The sequence below is a fragment of the Lontra canadensis genome, unplaced genomic scaffold (genome assembly GCF_010015895.1).
Source record: "Lontra canadensis isolate GAN:19392208 unplaced genomic scaffold, GSC_riverotter_1.0 scaffold103, whole genome shotgun sequence".
In the NCBI taxonomy this organism is placed as follows: domain Eukaryota; kingdom Metazoa; phylum Chordata; class Mammalia; order Carnivora; family Mustelidae; genus Lontra; species Lontra canadensis.
In genome coordinates, this window is record NW_022631097.1 from 4,741,956 (window position 1) to 4,758,284 (window position 16,329).

At 45.7% G+C, this 16,329-nt stretch overlaps 1 protein-coding gene across 7 annotated transcripts in view; it reads right to left on the minus strand.

The window, feature by feature from the left end:
* SPATA13 (spermatogenesis associated 13) overlaps positions 1-16,329 on the minus strand; it is a 345,487-nt gene that overhangs the window by 17,920 nt on the left and 311,238 nt on the right. For 6 of the 7 annotated variants that reach the window (XM_032838274.1, XM_032838280.1, XM_032838275.1 and 3 more), the window contains one exon: positions 66-202. In XM_032838274.1, coding sequence (XP_032694165.1) covers positions 66-202 — 137 coding nt within the window. Of the gene's footprint in view, positions 1-65; positions 203-13,368; positions 13,582-16,329 lie in introns of those variants that run through there. The other variant, XM_032838278.1, reaches the window with a different exon arrangement.

The window sequence follows — 16,329 nt, forward strand, 5'->3', positions numbered from 1 at the left end:
AAGTGATTCAACACCCTGAAAACTGGGTATCCAAGATTTGCCCCTGCTGAGTGTGACTTGAGTACCTCGTTGATGGCCAGCTGCTCCCCGCCTGGCTGTAGGTATCTGGGGTTGGCCTGACACAGGTCTTCATAGCTATAGTCCTCCTCACTGCCGTTGTCATCCACTAAGGCTGTGGACTCAGTACCTCCATCTGAAGAGACTAAAAAAGAAACAACGAGGTTTATGGTTAAAAGGACACAGCTAACAACAACAAAAAATTTAGTGACAAAATAAATCACCTTTTAGAACATACCCCTAAGGGGAAGCAATCACTTTTGTCTTACCCAGAATAAGAAATCATTAGAAAACTCCCTCAGCTCTATCGATCCAAAGGTAGCAGTTGTGCGAGGAGCCGGGGTTGAGTTTACAGTGAGCGGGAAGGAGAGCATCTCAGAGAATACTGCCGATGTTAACCCACAGCATTATTCTGTCACTTAGGATACTGAGTAAACTAGGTGTGATGTGGCTGGCAATGTGTGCTCCACGGTGGACACAGAATATATAAATGCAGATCATATTTCTAAGTCCTGCGTTGGTAGCGTCCTAAGTGAAAACACGCAGTCATTCTCTCCAGGTGTCCATGACATAAAGAGGTTGGAATTTATAATACCGGGGTCAGGCATGACACAGGACCTTTGCCAAAGAAGAGAGAAAGATCTTTAAAGGGTGGTTGCGGCATTCTGGACTGCCCACCTTGGCATTGAGATGTCTCCTTCTGGGGACAGTGGGCTACTCTCACCAAGGCTAATTTGTCATCCAGCAGAGGGAATTATAAAGGGAAGAACACTCCTTGTGAAGAAGACAGGGAGAGCCTCTGGGATAGCAGCTGGCTTGTTAAGATACTGAGATGGCTCTTGATTGAAAACAAAATGTGGCTGGATCCAAAGCATGTGGTGCATGGACACCCATCAATCCAGTGCAAGATGAGACTTGAAAAGCAAGGTGGGGGATGCGGGTGCCTCAAGGGTCCACAGTAAGCAGTGGGTGGCTCCTTCAGCTTTCTGAGTAGGAAGCAACAGGTTTTGAAGACACTGACACTTCAGAATGGGTTTTAGAGTCCCAGAGCCTGGTCTGAATTCTAGCCCTGCCCCTCTACAGGCATGGGACCCAGCAACTTCCTCTCTTGGAGTTTCCTCCTCCTGTTGTACAAATTATTTTCTTTCTCTTTGGAGAATGAGGTGAGGTGATGTGTGGCAAGTTCCTAGCATCCTTGATTCATGGTTGGGACTCACTAAAAGAGGATTTGGTGATGATGGCAACTCATGTGATGGGAGCCCCGCTGGAGGAGGAGGGCTCCGCCACAGCAGCGTGAGGGAGGGGCTGGGGACAGACACCAGGCCCCGGAAACCCTCGGGGGAAACAGTGGGGTAGCTGGAGAGTGGTACCCAGGTGCCGCATCAGGGGAATGGCGAGGAGAACTGAAAGTCAAGGATGCTGTTTGTGCAGGTGGAGCTGACGACAGAGCAAAAGAGACGGTGAAGTCAATGATGACTTGGAAAATCCCAAAGCAAAGTCAAAGAAGCCAGTGGGAAGGAAGAAGGCCAGTGTGAGATCACAGTGGGAGAGTGCTGTCTGCTCTTGCCTTTTGCAAGGACTTGCTAATCTGGATTTCTAGGAACTACCATCAGGGGACAGGTCTTCTTTCTCAACTATGCAACTTTTTTTTTTTTTTAAATGAAATACTTCTATTCCTCATTTTGTACTAAGTCTTCAAACCTGGCATGCCTTTTACATTTGCAGCCCATCCCATGGGGACGAGCTGCGCTGCAGGTACTCCACAGAGCCGTCCAGCCCCAGACCATGGCCCCGACCTCGGCATACAGGGCCCCATGGCTTCCCTCCTGTCATTTCAGCCAGGCTGCTGTCGTGAACAACTTTTTAAAAGAAACACACTCTGGGAGCACCTGGGTGGCTCAGTTGGTTAAGTGTCTGACTCTGGATTTTGGCTCAGGTCATGATCTCAGGATCATGAGATCAAGCCCCACTTCAGGCTCTGTGCTGGGCGTGGAGCCTGCTTAGGAGTCTCTGCCTCCCTCGCCCTCTGCCCCTCCTCCCACTCCACTTGCACGCACACTCTCTAAAAACAAAAATTGAAAAATAAAATAAAAGCAACACACTGTGTAAACTGAGCCTAGATTTCTTACACTAAAATAATGATAATTACTGAAAAAGATTTGTGACAATGGGTGGTGATCAACATCATGAAAATTAGTTCTAAGATCATATTATGTGCATCAGATTCTCAAGTTTTCCTTACCGTGCACAGACAGGACTACGATTAAAATGATGAATTCAAGCCAAGTAAAGGAAACTAAGGAGATGCAGGGAGACAGAGGATGAGCGCCTCTTTCACAAGGTGCCCCCCACTCCTTGATGCCCATCCTGTGTGCCTGAGCGCCAGACAGAGCCCCTCTCAACGATGCCTGACATACCAGGTCTCTACAAGGGCTCGGGCTTACCCATGATTTCCTATGGCTTGGGTGCCCATCTATCCTCGGGAAGCCCCTACAACCCAGCTGTAGCCTCCTCTTCTTCAAAGCCCCCCTCTTGTGAGCCCAGGTGGGGCCAGCTGCTCCACAGGCCTTCCTCCAGCTTACTTTTATGACCCTAGGTATGTGGTGAGTCATAGCCATTGGTCTGAGTATCTCTGTCCCAGTTAGGATACCAGATGGTAGACCGTCTCCCCATGCGTGGGACAGTGCACTGGATGTCAGGGAAGTGAGCTTGGAATCAGAGGACACCTCTGCGGTGAGGACAGAGTTCCTGGGCTCCAGCCACCCTCCCTCATGTCACATCCCCTCGCTGTTGCCATGCTCAGTCTCATTCAGGGAAGATCAGGGTCTGTATCTGAGAGAGAAACATACGAGCTGCCTCAAAGATGAACAATACAGGGGCGGAATGTCCCTGGAGCTGAGCACAAAGTCTAGAAGCAAATGGAAACTCTTCAGACCCCTGGCAGACTGCGAGCTTGCTGGCTGATTCACCATGGAAGAGAGGCAGCGCCTGGCTCGTGTCAGTGCAGGTGGTCCAGGCAAAGGGAATGTGGAGAGGTGGGCAGTGGGCAGCCAGCTGTGGGTGTGCGTGTGCACATGAGTGTGCGTCTGTCCCCAGTGGGAGGCATGGCCACATAGCAGGGTTTCTGTCTCACGCGGCTTCCCTCTGGAGTGTGATGCCAGAGGTGTGTCTGTTGCCTAGTGCTGGTGGCTTTGAGTGAGGCCCTGGAGAAAGGCCGCTTTGTCTGAGAAGTGTGCGTGAGCTCTGTAAGAGCCTGGATACTGCGTGGTACCTGGGCCCCCTATGCTGAGGTCAGAGTGGTTGCAGGCAGAAAACATGAGGTCACCCAGCCTAGGGTGTGGTGTGTATATTTGGGGGAGAGGGGGTGGAGGGAGAAAGTCTTGAGGAAGCAAATAGAAGCTTTTTGTACATGCGTGAGTCTTTCTTATTTGCCTACAAAAAACAAAACCCAAAACAAAACAAAACAAAACAAAACAAAAAAGAATACCACTAAAGCTCCAAGCCTTCTCTAACCAGAGACCCTGGAGCAGCCGCTCGACTACCGTGCCCAACAGCTACCTCGGCTAACGGCTGAAAAGTTCAAACGCTCCTGCGTAAGGAAGATGCATGCAAACTCTTGGTCTTTAAGGAGGCCCGAAGCGGCAGGAATCTGCACATCCGCCAACACTGATCTGGCACAGCCTGGCACCAATGGCATTCCTCCCATCATTTTTCAGCCATGGCTACTGAGCCAAAAGGAGGGAAATGCAGGAAATGAAAGGTACCTGGGCCTCCTGCCCACAGCAAAGCCCTGAAAATGACACTTTTCCCTCCAAAACCCACTGAACATCGTTTTCCAGGGAGAAGTCTTTACCATTTGATCTAGCTGTTGCCACGGAAATCAGTTTGGGGAAGCCAGTGGTGACAACGCACTAACTCACAATTTACAGGAGTCTAATGAGAAAGGGATTCCATTGAAAAAATGCTACACCTCCACAGGAAGTAGCAGGATCAAATTGTCTGGAAATCTGGACCTTCATCTACTGAATGATCTGAGTTTTCATAAACACTTAGAGAACTATCTCTGATTGAGCTGCACCCTGAGAAAGTTTCCAAAGTGACGGTTTCCACAGTGCAGATTAATGTTCACTAATCACTGCAGAAACAAGACAGTTCTAGGGGGCCAGGTGGGGTCAGCTGACTTAGTCTTCCAGTGGGTGAGTGAGGTACGGCAGGAGGCCTGCAGTGAAAGCCTAAGCGGTGTGGAACACAAACACTTGGGCAAATACCCTAGCTTTACAGACTGTCTAGCTAAATGACCTTGGCACCTTTCACTTATCCTCTCCCAACCTCAGTTTTCCAGTCTGTAAAATGGGAGTAAGTGTACACGTTTTCTCTATTCAGAGGTCATTCTTTTTCTTCTACTGCACACATGCCACACCCAGCTCATCAGCAAATCCTGACTTTCCCTTGAGAATGAGTCCAGAATCTGGCCTGTTCTCACTGCTTTCCCACCTCACCAGGCAGGTCACTCCGGCAACCCCTCTCCCTGTGACTCTCCCAGCCCCACCCACCACAAACACACTCTGCACTTCCCAGCCCGGTCACTGGGCTCTGGATCTGATGGCTGCTCGATCTCTAGGCGGGGCTCTCCCTTGGGGGTGGGGGCGGCGCTGTTCCCTGTGCCTGATACCCTCCCACAAGCAAAGGAGACTCAGGCCAAGTCCTTCCCTGACTGGCCCGTTCAAAACCACCCCTCTCTCCACCCCTGCTCTTTTTTCTTCATTCATTTTTCTCCATAGCATCTCTGATCATCTAATATGTGTGCTATCTGTTTCTCCAACTAAAATGCAAACTACATAAAGGCAGTAAGTTTGTCTGCTTTGTTCTTAACTGCATTTCTAGCCCCTGGACCACTGCCTGGCACACACAGGCACTAAGTATTTGCTGGCTGGCTGGCTGGCTGGCTGGAAATACAACCAACACACAGTCCAAGAAGAGCAGGGCTCTTGGTCAGACAGACTTGGCTTCAAATAACAGTGCTGCATAAAAATGGTTTTTGGTGTTTTGTTAGTAGTTTGAATCCTTGGTCAAGTTTTTTCTTAATCTTTCACCTGCCAAACTGTCAAATACAGATCGTAATAGTCATTTGTAAATCCTCAACAAGTAATTTACTGCTACATGACTGTGAACTTCCAGTGAAACAATACATAAAAGCACTCTGAGTAAACTGAAAAACATTACAGAAAGGCAAGATGATTTCCCTCAGCATCCCAATGCACCAGGCCCAGAGCTGCTATTTTGCGTAACTCGGCTCATATATCCCTCAGGGCAGTTGCTATGTGTTAGAGACTGATGGTTTCCCCAACTTCCAGATGAGTAAACTGACACCCCAGGAGGGCACAGCGTGTGTGGCAGGGGTCAAGCCCGTGTCATCAGCTCCTCCTCCCTGGCATGGCTGCCTCTACCAGGTCTACCCTTGTAATCAGTGATAAGACAAAAACGACTGGACACCCCAATCTTAGTATTTCTACAGCATTCTGGAGCGAAGCCGTGTCCACCCATCCCCTGCTCATCTTGCCTCCCTTTTTTTCCTACTCCTGACCCCAGCTCCCAACTATGTCTGTGATGATCTGATTTTCCATATTATCCTTTTCCCTTCACGATTTTAAAGTCTGTTCTCAGTCGACGACTCCTTGTATTTCTGTCCTATAGTTTATACACATTTACGGAGTTGGGGTTTTCAAGTCTGCTGTCCGGATGGGAGGGATTTTAGTGCTGCAGTCTGAAGCTGCCTCTGGGCAAACACACTGTCCTTACACGTGTGTTTCCCTTCTGAGCCCGGAACTTCTTTAGAGGAGGGACAGGGTCTGTTTTTGTATCCCTAGCACCTGGCATAAAACCTGGCAGAGAGAAGGCACTCAAAACCTTGTTTTTTAACTGAACTGCAAATTGCTGATGAGTAAACTAAGGTTCCGAGAACTTAAACTATTTAATGGGGCTACACAATGCTGGGTCTGAGGCCGATGTCATGGTGGTCTTCCTGCTTGTTGTCCCCACCTGGCTCCCTGCCAGCCATCCTATAGCTCACTTTTACGATAAACTGATTTTCTGTCTGTACCTTTTCTTTCTTTCTCTTTTTAAGTACAGTTGATAGACGATGTTACTTAAGTTGAAGGTGCGCCACACAGTAATTTGACAACACTGTGCTTTGTTCGCAAGTGGAGTTCCCGTCTGTTCCCACAGGACGCTATTACAATGTCATGGATTATTTTCCATATGCTGTGTCTTTTATTCCTGAGACTTATCCAAGGTGAACTTCTTAAAACAACAGTTTCATCATTTTCACTACAAACTATATAGTAGCTATCCACTGCATTCTGACAATTCTCCTGCAGCAGTTCAAGGCCCTCTGCAATCTGACCCCACTCTACCTAGCAGACCTTCCTTCCCACCGTGTGCCAAAGCCCACAGTCACCTCTTAATGGACAGGCCTCTGCACAAAGAGCAGGTCTGTGCCACTGGCCATGTGGACCACAGGCTTCTTCATGCCACCTCATCACTCCCTCACTAAGTAAGTGTGATCTCATTTAACTTAATGGCCTCAAAATCTTCAACTATAGATTAAGGTCAGTCAATGTGACTTTTTCTATGGGAGAATTTTACATGATGTGGAGCTACGATAAATTCTCAAAATGTTCTTTAGCAAAATTAGGAGAAATGAATATATTCTAATAATAAAAAGAATACATTTAGGGGCACCTGGGTGGCTCAGTGGGTTAAGCGTCTGCCTTCGGCTCAGGTGGGATCCCACGTTCCTAGGATAGAGCCCCACATCAGTCTCCCGGCTTAGCGGGGAGCCTGCTTCTCCCTCTCCCTCTGCCTGTCGCTCTGCCTACTTGTGCTTTCTTTCTCTTAGTCAAATAAATAAAATCTTAAAAAAAAAAAAGGGAATAAATTTAATGTCTTCCTTCCTTCCCTTCCTATTGTGGTTTAAAAAAAAACCAAAAACACATAGAATTAATTAACCATCTTAGCCATATTTAAGTGAACACTTCAATAGTGTTGTGTATTCACATGGTTGTGAACAGATCAGTTCTCCAGAACTTTTTCATCTTGCAAAACGGAAACCTTATATTAATTTTCCCTCCTTCCTACCCCCTTCTTTGGCAGCCACCTTCCTACTTTCTGTTTCTGTGATTTTAACTACTTGAGATACTTTAAGTGGGATCATACAGCATTCGTCCTTTTGTGACTGGCTTATTTCAGTTAGCATCATGTCCTCGGGGTTCATCTGTGTAGCGTGTTGTCGGAATTTCCTTCCTTTTAAAAAAGGTGGGATAATAGACCATTGTACGTACACACTGTTTTCTAGATCCATTCATCTGTGGATGTGCCTGGGTTGCTCCCCGCTCTTGGCCATTGTGAGTACTGCTGCAGGGAACATGGCTGTCCAAGATCTCTCTGAGATCCTGCTTTCAATTCTTTGGGATGTATACCCAGAAGTGGGACTACTGGATTACATGGTAATTCTATTTTAACTTTTTAAGGAACTTCCATACTGTAATTCCACCGGCCGCCCCACTATATATGCTCACCAACAATGCACAGTGTTCTGATTTCCCTATATCCTCTCCAAATATATTTCTTTTGTTGAACACATAGGCGTGGAAAAGCTTTTTCTTTTCTTTTCTTTTCTTTTTTTTTAGAAAAGCCATTTTTGAAAACAATCTTGGAAACATGGAGCAAAGACTGTTCTGGGTTAAAATCATTTTTAAAATCCCCCAAAGCCCTATATATACAATAAGATGGAAGCAAATACAGTGTGTTCTCTTTCCACAGAACTTCTTAAAGCTGCACTCAAGCCCAGCGAGACAACCTTTATCATCTGAAAGCTCTGTACACTGATTTTTAGCACATACCTCTGGCTCGGACCAATTATGAAACAACACACCTTTTTCCATAGAGTAAATATACAGAAATACTCTAAATTTGTATACAATGAATTTTTAAGGTGCTTGTTGAATTGTCACCACGTCCTTCTGGAAAGGCTGTTGTTCCCTCGCACACCCCCCCACCAGAGTGCTGCTCTTGGGCTACCTTCTTTCTGTGGCACCCCTACCTCTGTCCTTTCTACAGTCGTACCTTCAGATTCAGCTCTGAATTCTCCTTTCCCCCCTAGATCCCTGCTTACTTCCTGAATGAACTGGTCGCCTCCCCAGGCCACAGCTGCCATCCGAGGGTGACTCCCCAAGCCAGTCGCAGCCTGACCTGATGCGGCTTTAGGAACAACTGGAGAGAGCCACACATCCCATAGAGAACAGACTATTTTTAAGTCAGCAGGACCAATGCAAACATAATTAGACATAATACAACCAGAGATGCCCTAAGGTTTGTTTTTTTTTTTAAAGGCCAACAATAAACAGCTTCCACATTCCAAAGGGAAACATTCCTCAGGGAAGCAACAGACATTCTTCTGTCTGGACTTATATTTTGCACTGGTGAAGGGATGAAACCTGCCCACAGACTCCAAAGGTGAATTTTTATGACAGGAAATATCAAACATCACCAACAACGGAAAGTCTTATTTTATAACATGTGCCAAAGGATAAGGACTTCCTATAGGAGTCTGATTTATGCACACAGAAAACAGGCCCATGTCCTGGTGGGAGTTTTTCTCAGGACACACAACATATCTCTTTCCCATTTGGCTTATTTCTGCATGTTGAAGGGCTTTTGAGCAGAGTGATGGAACTTCAAAAGCACTGGCCTGGGAGTCTAGAGACCTCGGTGTGGGTCCAAGCGAGGCCATGCAGAAAGAGATCCTGAGCTCACAGAGTCTTCGCTTTCTCATTTGCAACCAAGAAAAATGGTGCCTCTCTCATGTGTCTCACGCATCTGTGGGGAGGGCTGGTAACAGGATGCATGTGGAAGTGTTTTGTTAAATAAAAGGAAGGTAACCGGGCACCTGGGTGGCTCAGTCGTTAAGCATCTGCCTTCAGCTCAGGTCATAATATTGAGCTCCCTGCTCAGTGGGGAGCCTGCTTCTCCCTCTCCCGCTCCCCTGTGCTTGTGTTCCCTCTCTTGGTCATAAATAAATAAAGCCTTAAAAAAAAAAAATGAAAGAAAGAAAAGAAAGGTAAGAACAAACACAGTGGGCTTCACAGTCAGCCACTTGACGTGAAGGTCACCCGGATGTCAGCTGTTGTCATGATGCACCTCACCCCAGCACCGACTACCTACCAAGCAGCCCTCTTCCCGTGGCTGGGGCAGCTTCTCTGAGGGGACTTCCCCTCAAAAACCTGGCTGATTGCAGGGGAATTCCTACACTTAGAATAATCTGTTCAAAACACATATTTTAGAAAACCTCCTGCTGGTCACTCAGACTTCCTCAGGTTTGAGATAAGCCCATCTCGCTTCCCATCTTAACAACGGAAATCTCAAACACAGTGGAGAGAGGCAGGCCAGCAGCTTGGGCTCGGGACCCTCAGCAGCTCTCACAGAGCCACTGCTTTAGGCGCCGAAACCCTGGCCACCCAGAGCCACTCTCGAGCCACGAAGATGCACACAGAGGGGACAAACCCAGTTCCAGGGGGCTGACTTCAGTGTCAAAACTCAGGACACTACTTCCTCTTCAGTGGTTCCCACGCATCCAGTGCCAATGGCACCCAATCGCTTGGGGAATGTTCAGAATCAAGATTCCTGCCTTATGCTGGACCACGGAACCAAGTGCTCAAGGAGAGTGGGGAGTTTGCTGAGAATCCATTTTCAAAAGCATCCCAAGGGATTCTGATGCCTGGCTAACTGTGGGAACCATGGGACTTTAAGGCCAAACTTACTTAAGCCACCTGCACGGATCTGTTCTAGGATGGATGGGTTCTGTTGCCTGTCCACGCAGCAAGTCACAATTTGGAGAGCAACGTACCCTGATCTCATTGGTGAAAACCTCTGCTCTAGCTACTTTGTACCACTGAATGTTCCCTATATCAACAAAAAGAGCAGAATCCCTCTGTCCATGCTAACCTCTTCACATGGAGCAACATTCTCATCCAAAGAGCAGATCAAATTCTGCTTCATCGACTTTGAGGCAGCTTGGCTCCCACTTCTTGGTGATGGGTTCCATGACTTTTTGGCTCTCCTCCCTGTTATTCCCTGGCCCCCTGCAGCAACAATCTCGGTCTCTGATGTTCTAGAAGCATGGTAGGGCTTAAGATACTCATCACATTTATATTGTTATATTTTAGCTGTTTACAATATTCTGGCTAGCTGTTCATGTACCTATCTCTTTATATCTGTCCCCACCCCTCTCCCAGGGAAAAGAACTTCCGTAGGGAAAAGAAACATGCTTACTAGTCAGTGTCACTTGATTGGGTCAAAGGCCTGAATGAACAACTTTCCTATCTGGAATTTAAAATGTTACTATCACATAAGTCACTGTTATGTCTAATCTAGACTTGCAAACCATTTCCCAGAAATAGTATTTTTGAGCCTTTTAAACATAGGAACAGTAGGATCAAAAAGGGTCCCATGCCAGTCTTCACTGATAACCTTTTATAGTGTTTATGGATCTTTTGAAAATAATTCTCCCAGGATACAGCTTTCTATCTGGATTCAACTTAGGGCCACTGCGGACTTCTGCTGCCCAGAGTGGTTGGTGATGGGAGTAAGTTACATCACAACTGAGCTTCATTTACACAAAACCCCGGACAGTGGATTTTGTTTCTACAAATGGTTTAATGAATTTTGTTTTAAACTACCTATGAATCATCTTCCCTCTTCTCAATTTAAGGCCAAAAACTTGCCCTAGAGTTGGGTCATATATATACTCTGTATCATTCAGAAAAGAGTCTGCTTGAGCTCTTCTGTCGAATGGGTATTCAGAGCCCTCAGATATCAGGATTTGGTATCCCCAAAACAATACCCCTGAGGTCTCAGCTTCCTCCTGCTCTGGAAGCTTGCCCTCCGTCCTGTGTCCAATTCAGACATGGGATTCAGGCTCTGGGTTTCTTAGCGTCCTGCCACAAACCCTCAGGTTTTACCTTTGGCTTGTCCCTTGGCATCCTCTTAACAAGCTGCTGCTCTTCCTTGGGTTTCTGGTTCTGACCCTGACCCTGTCCCCCACGCTGACACATGTGGGTTTGTCCGGGGCTCCTCCTTGACGCTTGGTTACACCCTCGATGGCTCTTTGGGCTGGATATCACCACCACTTGCTGCATAAATCCTGAGCAGGAACCTATCTGGTTTCACCAAATCCCCGGAATGAACTCTTAGTGTGTACCAGGCACTACGCTAAACACTTAATATAAATCATCACGGTCAAGCCTCGTAAGCATCTTGGAATTATTACTGTCTGTTTATAGAAGAGGAAATGGTGGCTCAAAGAGGTTAAGCAACTGCTCCTAAGTGGTGGGGCTGGAATTCAAACACAGGTCTGTCTGGCTCCAAAACAAGCCTGCTATACACCTGCCTCAGTCCTGCCCTCTACTTAGCTCACAGGGACAGGACCACAGCCTGATGGGGCCCATCCTCCCCGGGGCCCACGCTCCCCTTGCCTGTCCCTGGCTGGAGCTTCCTCCGGACAGAAGGGCCATCAGGCTGTGCCTCAGGGTCCCCCAGCCCCTCCCCTGCTCCCCGCCCAATCAGGGTGCTCAAATAAAATAGAACCCACAATTTAGCAAACTCATTACTTTATCTTATGCTGGCATATCATTTAAAGTTGACTAAATACTGCATTTGCTGTCACTTCCATTATACACACACACACACACACTTATACATATAGTGAGTAGAGCAGTATATGAAAAAGTCTTTGGAACACAATGAACCAGAAAACATTCAGAGCCGGAAAAGAGAAGATTCCTACAGAACTAGCCTTCCCAGTTAAAGAGAGTTCCTTCCTTTCCTTTCCTTTCCAGCCAGACTCATCAAAGGAACAGAGCCACCTGTGGGGGCAGGGCAGGAGCAGGGGAGCCCTCCTGGACCACAGGAGGGGAGGTGAGTGCAAAGCCTTGCACAGAAGATTCTGCCATGCTGAGTCTCTTTCGCTAGGTCGAGAGCATTCCTCTCACAGCCAGAGGCTGGGTCAGGCCTTCCCTCAGCCTTTGCAGAGTGTGGGAAGAAAGACTGGGAATCTTGCCCAGGGAGTGGAGGAATGCTGAGAGGAGGAGCAGCAGGACAGTGGGGGGCTCCCAGCACTGCCCGCCCTGCCGCCTCTGCTCTCCCACGCACTGGCGTGGCTGGCTCGGCTGTAATAAACACCCAGATCCACCCAATGGTGCTCAGGATGAGTGGGGCACCCAGCACCCCTCTGGTCTCCATCCCAGCCTCATCTGGTCTGCAACGACAACAGGCTCATGGTACCCAGTTACTGAAGTGGACCCTCACAGCCACTAGGGAGGCAGGTCTGTGCGCTGAAGGCATTTATCAGTGAGCAACTTTTTAGTGAAACGGGAGTACACGCTGCTCTTGTTTTCTCAATCTGCCAGACACAGAAGCCATAACCACATCCCCGTCTGCTCTTGGCCAGCACAGAACACCAACCAAGACAAGAAAGAAGCACAAACTCTAACCTGTACTGCCCCAGTGAGGCCCAAGGCAGCCTTCAAGCTGTCAGCTGCAATTCTCATTCATTTCAGTCTGAGTTACTGGATTGGATTGAAAGCAAAAACAGAGACAAGACTTTTAAAAAGCATCCTATTGTATCCACATTGTAGCAGTTGGCTAAAATTCTTCCTGTGAAGTACCTTCTTTCTTACTCTTTTTAAAGAATACATGCATCAAAATGTATATAACTTCTTAGGGTGAGAGCATCACATTTCCTTCACATTTAAACAGAAACTATCTTAGTGGACACCACTCACAAAAATACTGAAAAGTACTGGGAGGGCAGTGCACTAACCAAATACAGGGCAATACCACTTTTGAAAACAGAATACAGTCTTTTTCAGAAACCAGTTGAGAGCCTTCCATACCCCAGATTAGCAAGGAACATTTTTATATACAGCCCAACAATAAACTCTTGTATACAAGAATTTCATGTAACAGAAGTAAACACCAGCACAGTAAAAACCAGATCCATAACTCACACGGGATGCTTGCTTCTTATTTTCTATTTCACACTAACAGCTATACCGTAATCAAAGCCAATTTCCTTGATTTACTACATCCACAACTAAAAGTACCCTCGGAATGCTGCACTAGGATGAATGAGCTTTCACAGACACACTTAAACTGGCAAGCAGCAGCAAAGAGAAAGCACCGTAACTTGGAAGGAAACGGGAGTAGAATTAGCAATATTGCCACAATACAGTAATTCATTCTGTGCACACATACCCATGTGAAGGCTTTCCAGACTCCAGAATCTTGCTATCTCCCCTCTGGCTACCATCCTTCTCTTTGAAAAACAGCCACGTTCAGAGCAGGACTGGGGTGTGACTGAGCATCACGGAGAATCACACAGGCTCTCTCAGCTACGGAAACTGCAGAAATCGCTTATTCACTGCTTTGACGCTGTGTGCACTCCCGGCCAGAGCGTGCTTAGAGGCTGACAACTAGCTCACTGCTCACAGCCGCTAGGGTTAGCGGCTCCAGACATCCCAGGGATGTCAGGGAGGAAATTCTAAACTCAAGCAAAGCCTCCTCGTACCAAACCCAAACACACTCACAAGCGTATCAGGTGTGGTCAAGAGCCTTCGACAAAAGTGGGAGAAATGAGTTTGCTGCTTTTAATTACAATCCCAAAGGCTGAGTTAGATTTTTAGAGAGCTTTTAAAAAGGTATTTATTTCACGAGGGAAAAAGTAGAGAGGTCGCGGAGTTCAAAAATGGAGTTAGGATTTCATGACAAAAAATCTGAGTTATGTTAATTGTAAATTTATGAAATCACCTTAAAGGAAGGATTTTGTTCAAATATATATATGTGTGTGTGTGTGTATATTACTTTCACTCTACTATGTGAAAGTAATATGTCTATCTTTCATTATATAAAGTGTGTATCGCCTATAATGAAGAGAATTGCTGTTTTTTAAAGTTTCTCTCTAGATGACATTTATTTCCCCCATATTCTTCACTATTTTCCAAGTTATGTCAATGAGCAAGTCTTTCTTTTACATTGTGAAACAATGATCTTTAACAAACTACACTTCCTTCAATTTCTTCATGACAGGAAGACGTTAGTTACTTTTTGACTTTATGAGCAAGATATAACATATGCAAAGTAGCGATCACCTGGTGATCCCTTAATAAACAGTGGTTAAAACAGTAACAGTACCAGTTAGGAAATGCGTGTTTTACACTGGTGGGACCCAGTGAACCTGGGTACAATATCTGCTCTACCCAACTGCTTAGGAAAAGTTTCTAAATCTCTAGGGAATCTCGGTTTCTGGTCTGTAGAATGGGTATGACTGGGGCACCAACAACCCTGTGAGGGTTATTGAGAACATACTAAAAAGTATTTAGAATACTGGCACTTCATTAGAGATTAATAAACATCACCAATCATGCTGCCTCAACTTCAAAAGACCCAAGGTCAGTAAAACGGTGCTGGTTCCCACAAAACTCACACCATGCTCTTACTAGGCAAAACTGCCTAATCGATTATATTGCCTATGCTGACTATGTGCTATATTGTAGACTGTTCTTATCTTAAGTATTTCTAGCTATCTCTACTGACTTCCTGTATCCCACCCTTCAATCCAGCTGAAGAGTTTTCTGGAGAACCCACAGCTTTAATAACCCACAACAAAGGTGAAATGGAGTGAACACACACACACACACACACACAATCACACTCACAACACCACATCAGCTTCAAATTTTGCCTTTGCAAGTTTTTTTTTTTTAATGATTTAAGAAAGTCAAAGTTTTTAAATGATTAGTAAAACAGCTCATTCGAAAGGGGCCTATCTCTTCTTTTAAAAGGTGGGACTAAGCTAAATTATGGACTCAAAAGCTTCCTTGAAATTGTTTTTCAGAACAGTCTCTCTCCGTAAGGTAAAGTTTCCTATATGCCACAGGGCATACTAGTTGCACAGTACGGTCCATGCAAAAAGTCTACCTCATGAAACGTGCAAGTATACATTAGTAGCCACAGGTTTCCATAAACCCAAATGACCGCTGTGCAACACTGTTTACCATAGAATTTCCCAACTTTATTGGGTCGCAGAACTCTTTTATTCTAGTGACACATATTACTGCCCACAAAGAAAGTGTGTTAGGGCCTTGGTACTCTGGGTGTGGTCCATGGATACACAGCACTGGCAAGACCCAGCAGCTGATTAGAAGTGAAGACTCTGGGTCCCCACCCACACTATGTGGAATCAGAATGTGCGTTTTAACAAGGTCAGGGGCATTCAAATACACATTTGGGTTTGGGAAGTATTATTCTAGGCAATTCAAGAAACTCGTTCCTCTGAGGCAATATCGTGAACGCTAGTGTGCCTTTTAAAAATCAGTTCAGAAACTCATGAAGACCATGGAATGTGAATGGATAGATACGGTTTTAATTAGGAGAAAGAGGTGAAATCCTAAATATTGAGATAAAGAGCAGTGAGAAGTTGGAATTAATTCTGATGGGTATTCGTTCTAAGTTTAAATTCCAGCAGGAGGCAAAATCCAGAGTGTTTTCATTTTCTTAAATTTGGGGTTCGTCTACTTGCTTTGTTGGTTGGATAAAATTGCAAGTTGTTAAAAAGAAAAAGATCTCTTTGCCACATTTCCTTGGTATTGTCCTAAGAGTTTGTTTGCTCACTTTTGCCTTTCACTGGCAGCTGGTACACAGGATAGCTCTTACATCCCAAGGACTTTTCCAAATCCAGAGATAGGGTCAAGGCACTACACTGAGATCCCTGGGAGTTAGGATCTTAAATCAAAGGCATTTACTAAGTAAACCTACTTTACTGCACACCCAAAATGAAACAAAGATAAAAAGAAGGAAAAAGGTAAACAAACAAAGACTGTGTTTAAATGAGGCATCTTATCAAAGGATACTGATGATACTGACTCAACAACACTTCTAAGATATTTTTGGAAGAAGTAATACAGAGGTTTGACTTACAGCTTAATTTTTTTTTTTTTTTTTTTAGTGATTAAAGCCTATATTTACAAGATCAATAAGAATACTACAACAAAGACCTTAAGCATAGTTGAAAAAAGTCTTGAACTCCACCCCCGCCCCAACACACACATTAATCTATTCTCCTTGGATAAGACACCACTACATTACATGGTCAGGACCGGGATTTACAAACATTGATTACTGGCAACCCTGAAAGAATTAAGTAAGGGATCAGTCCCT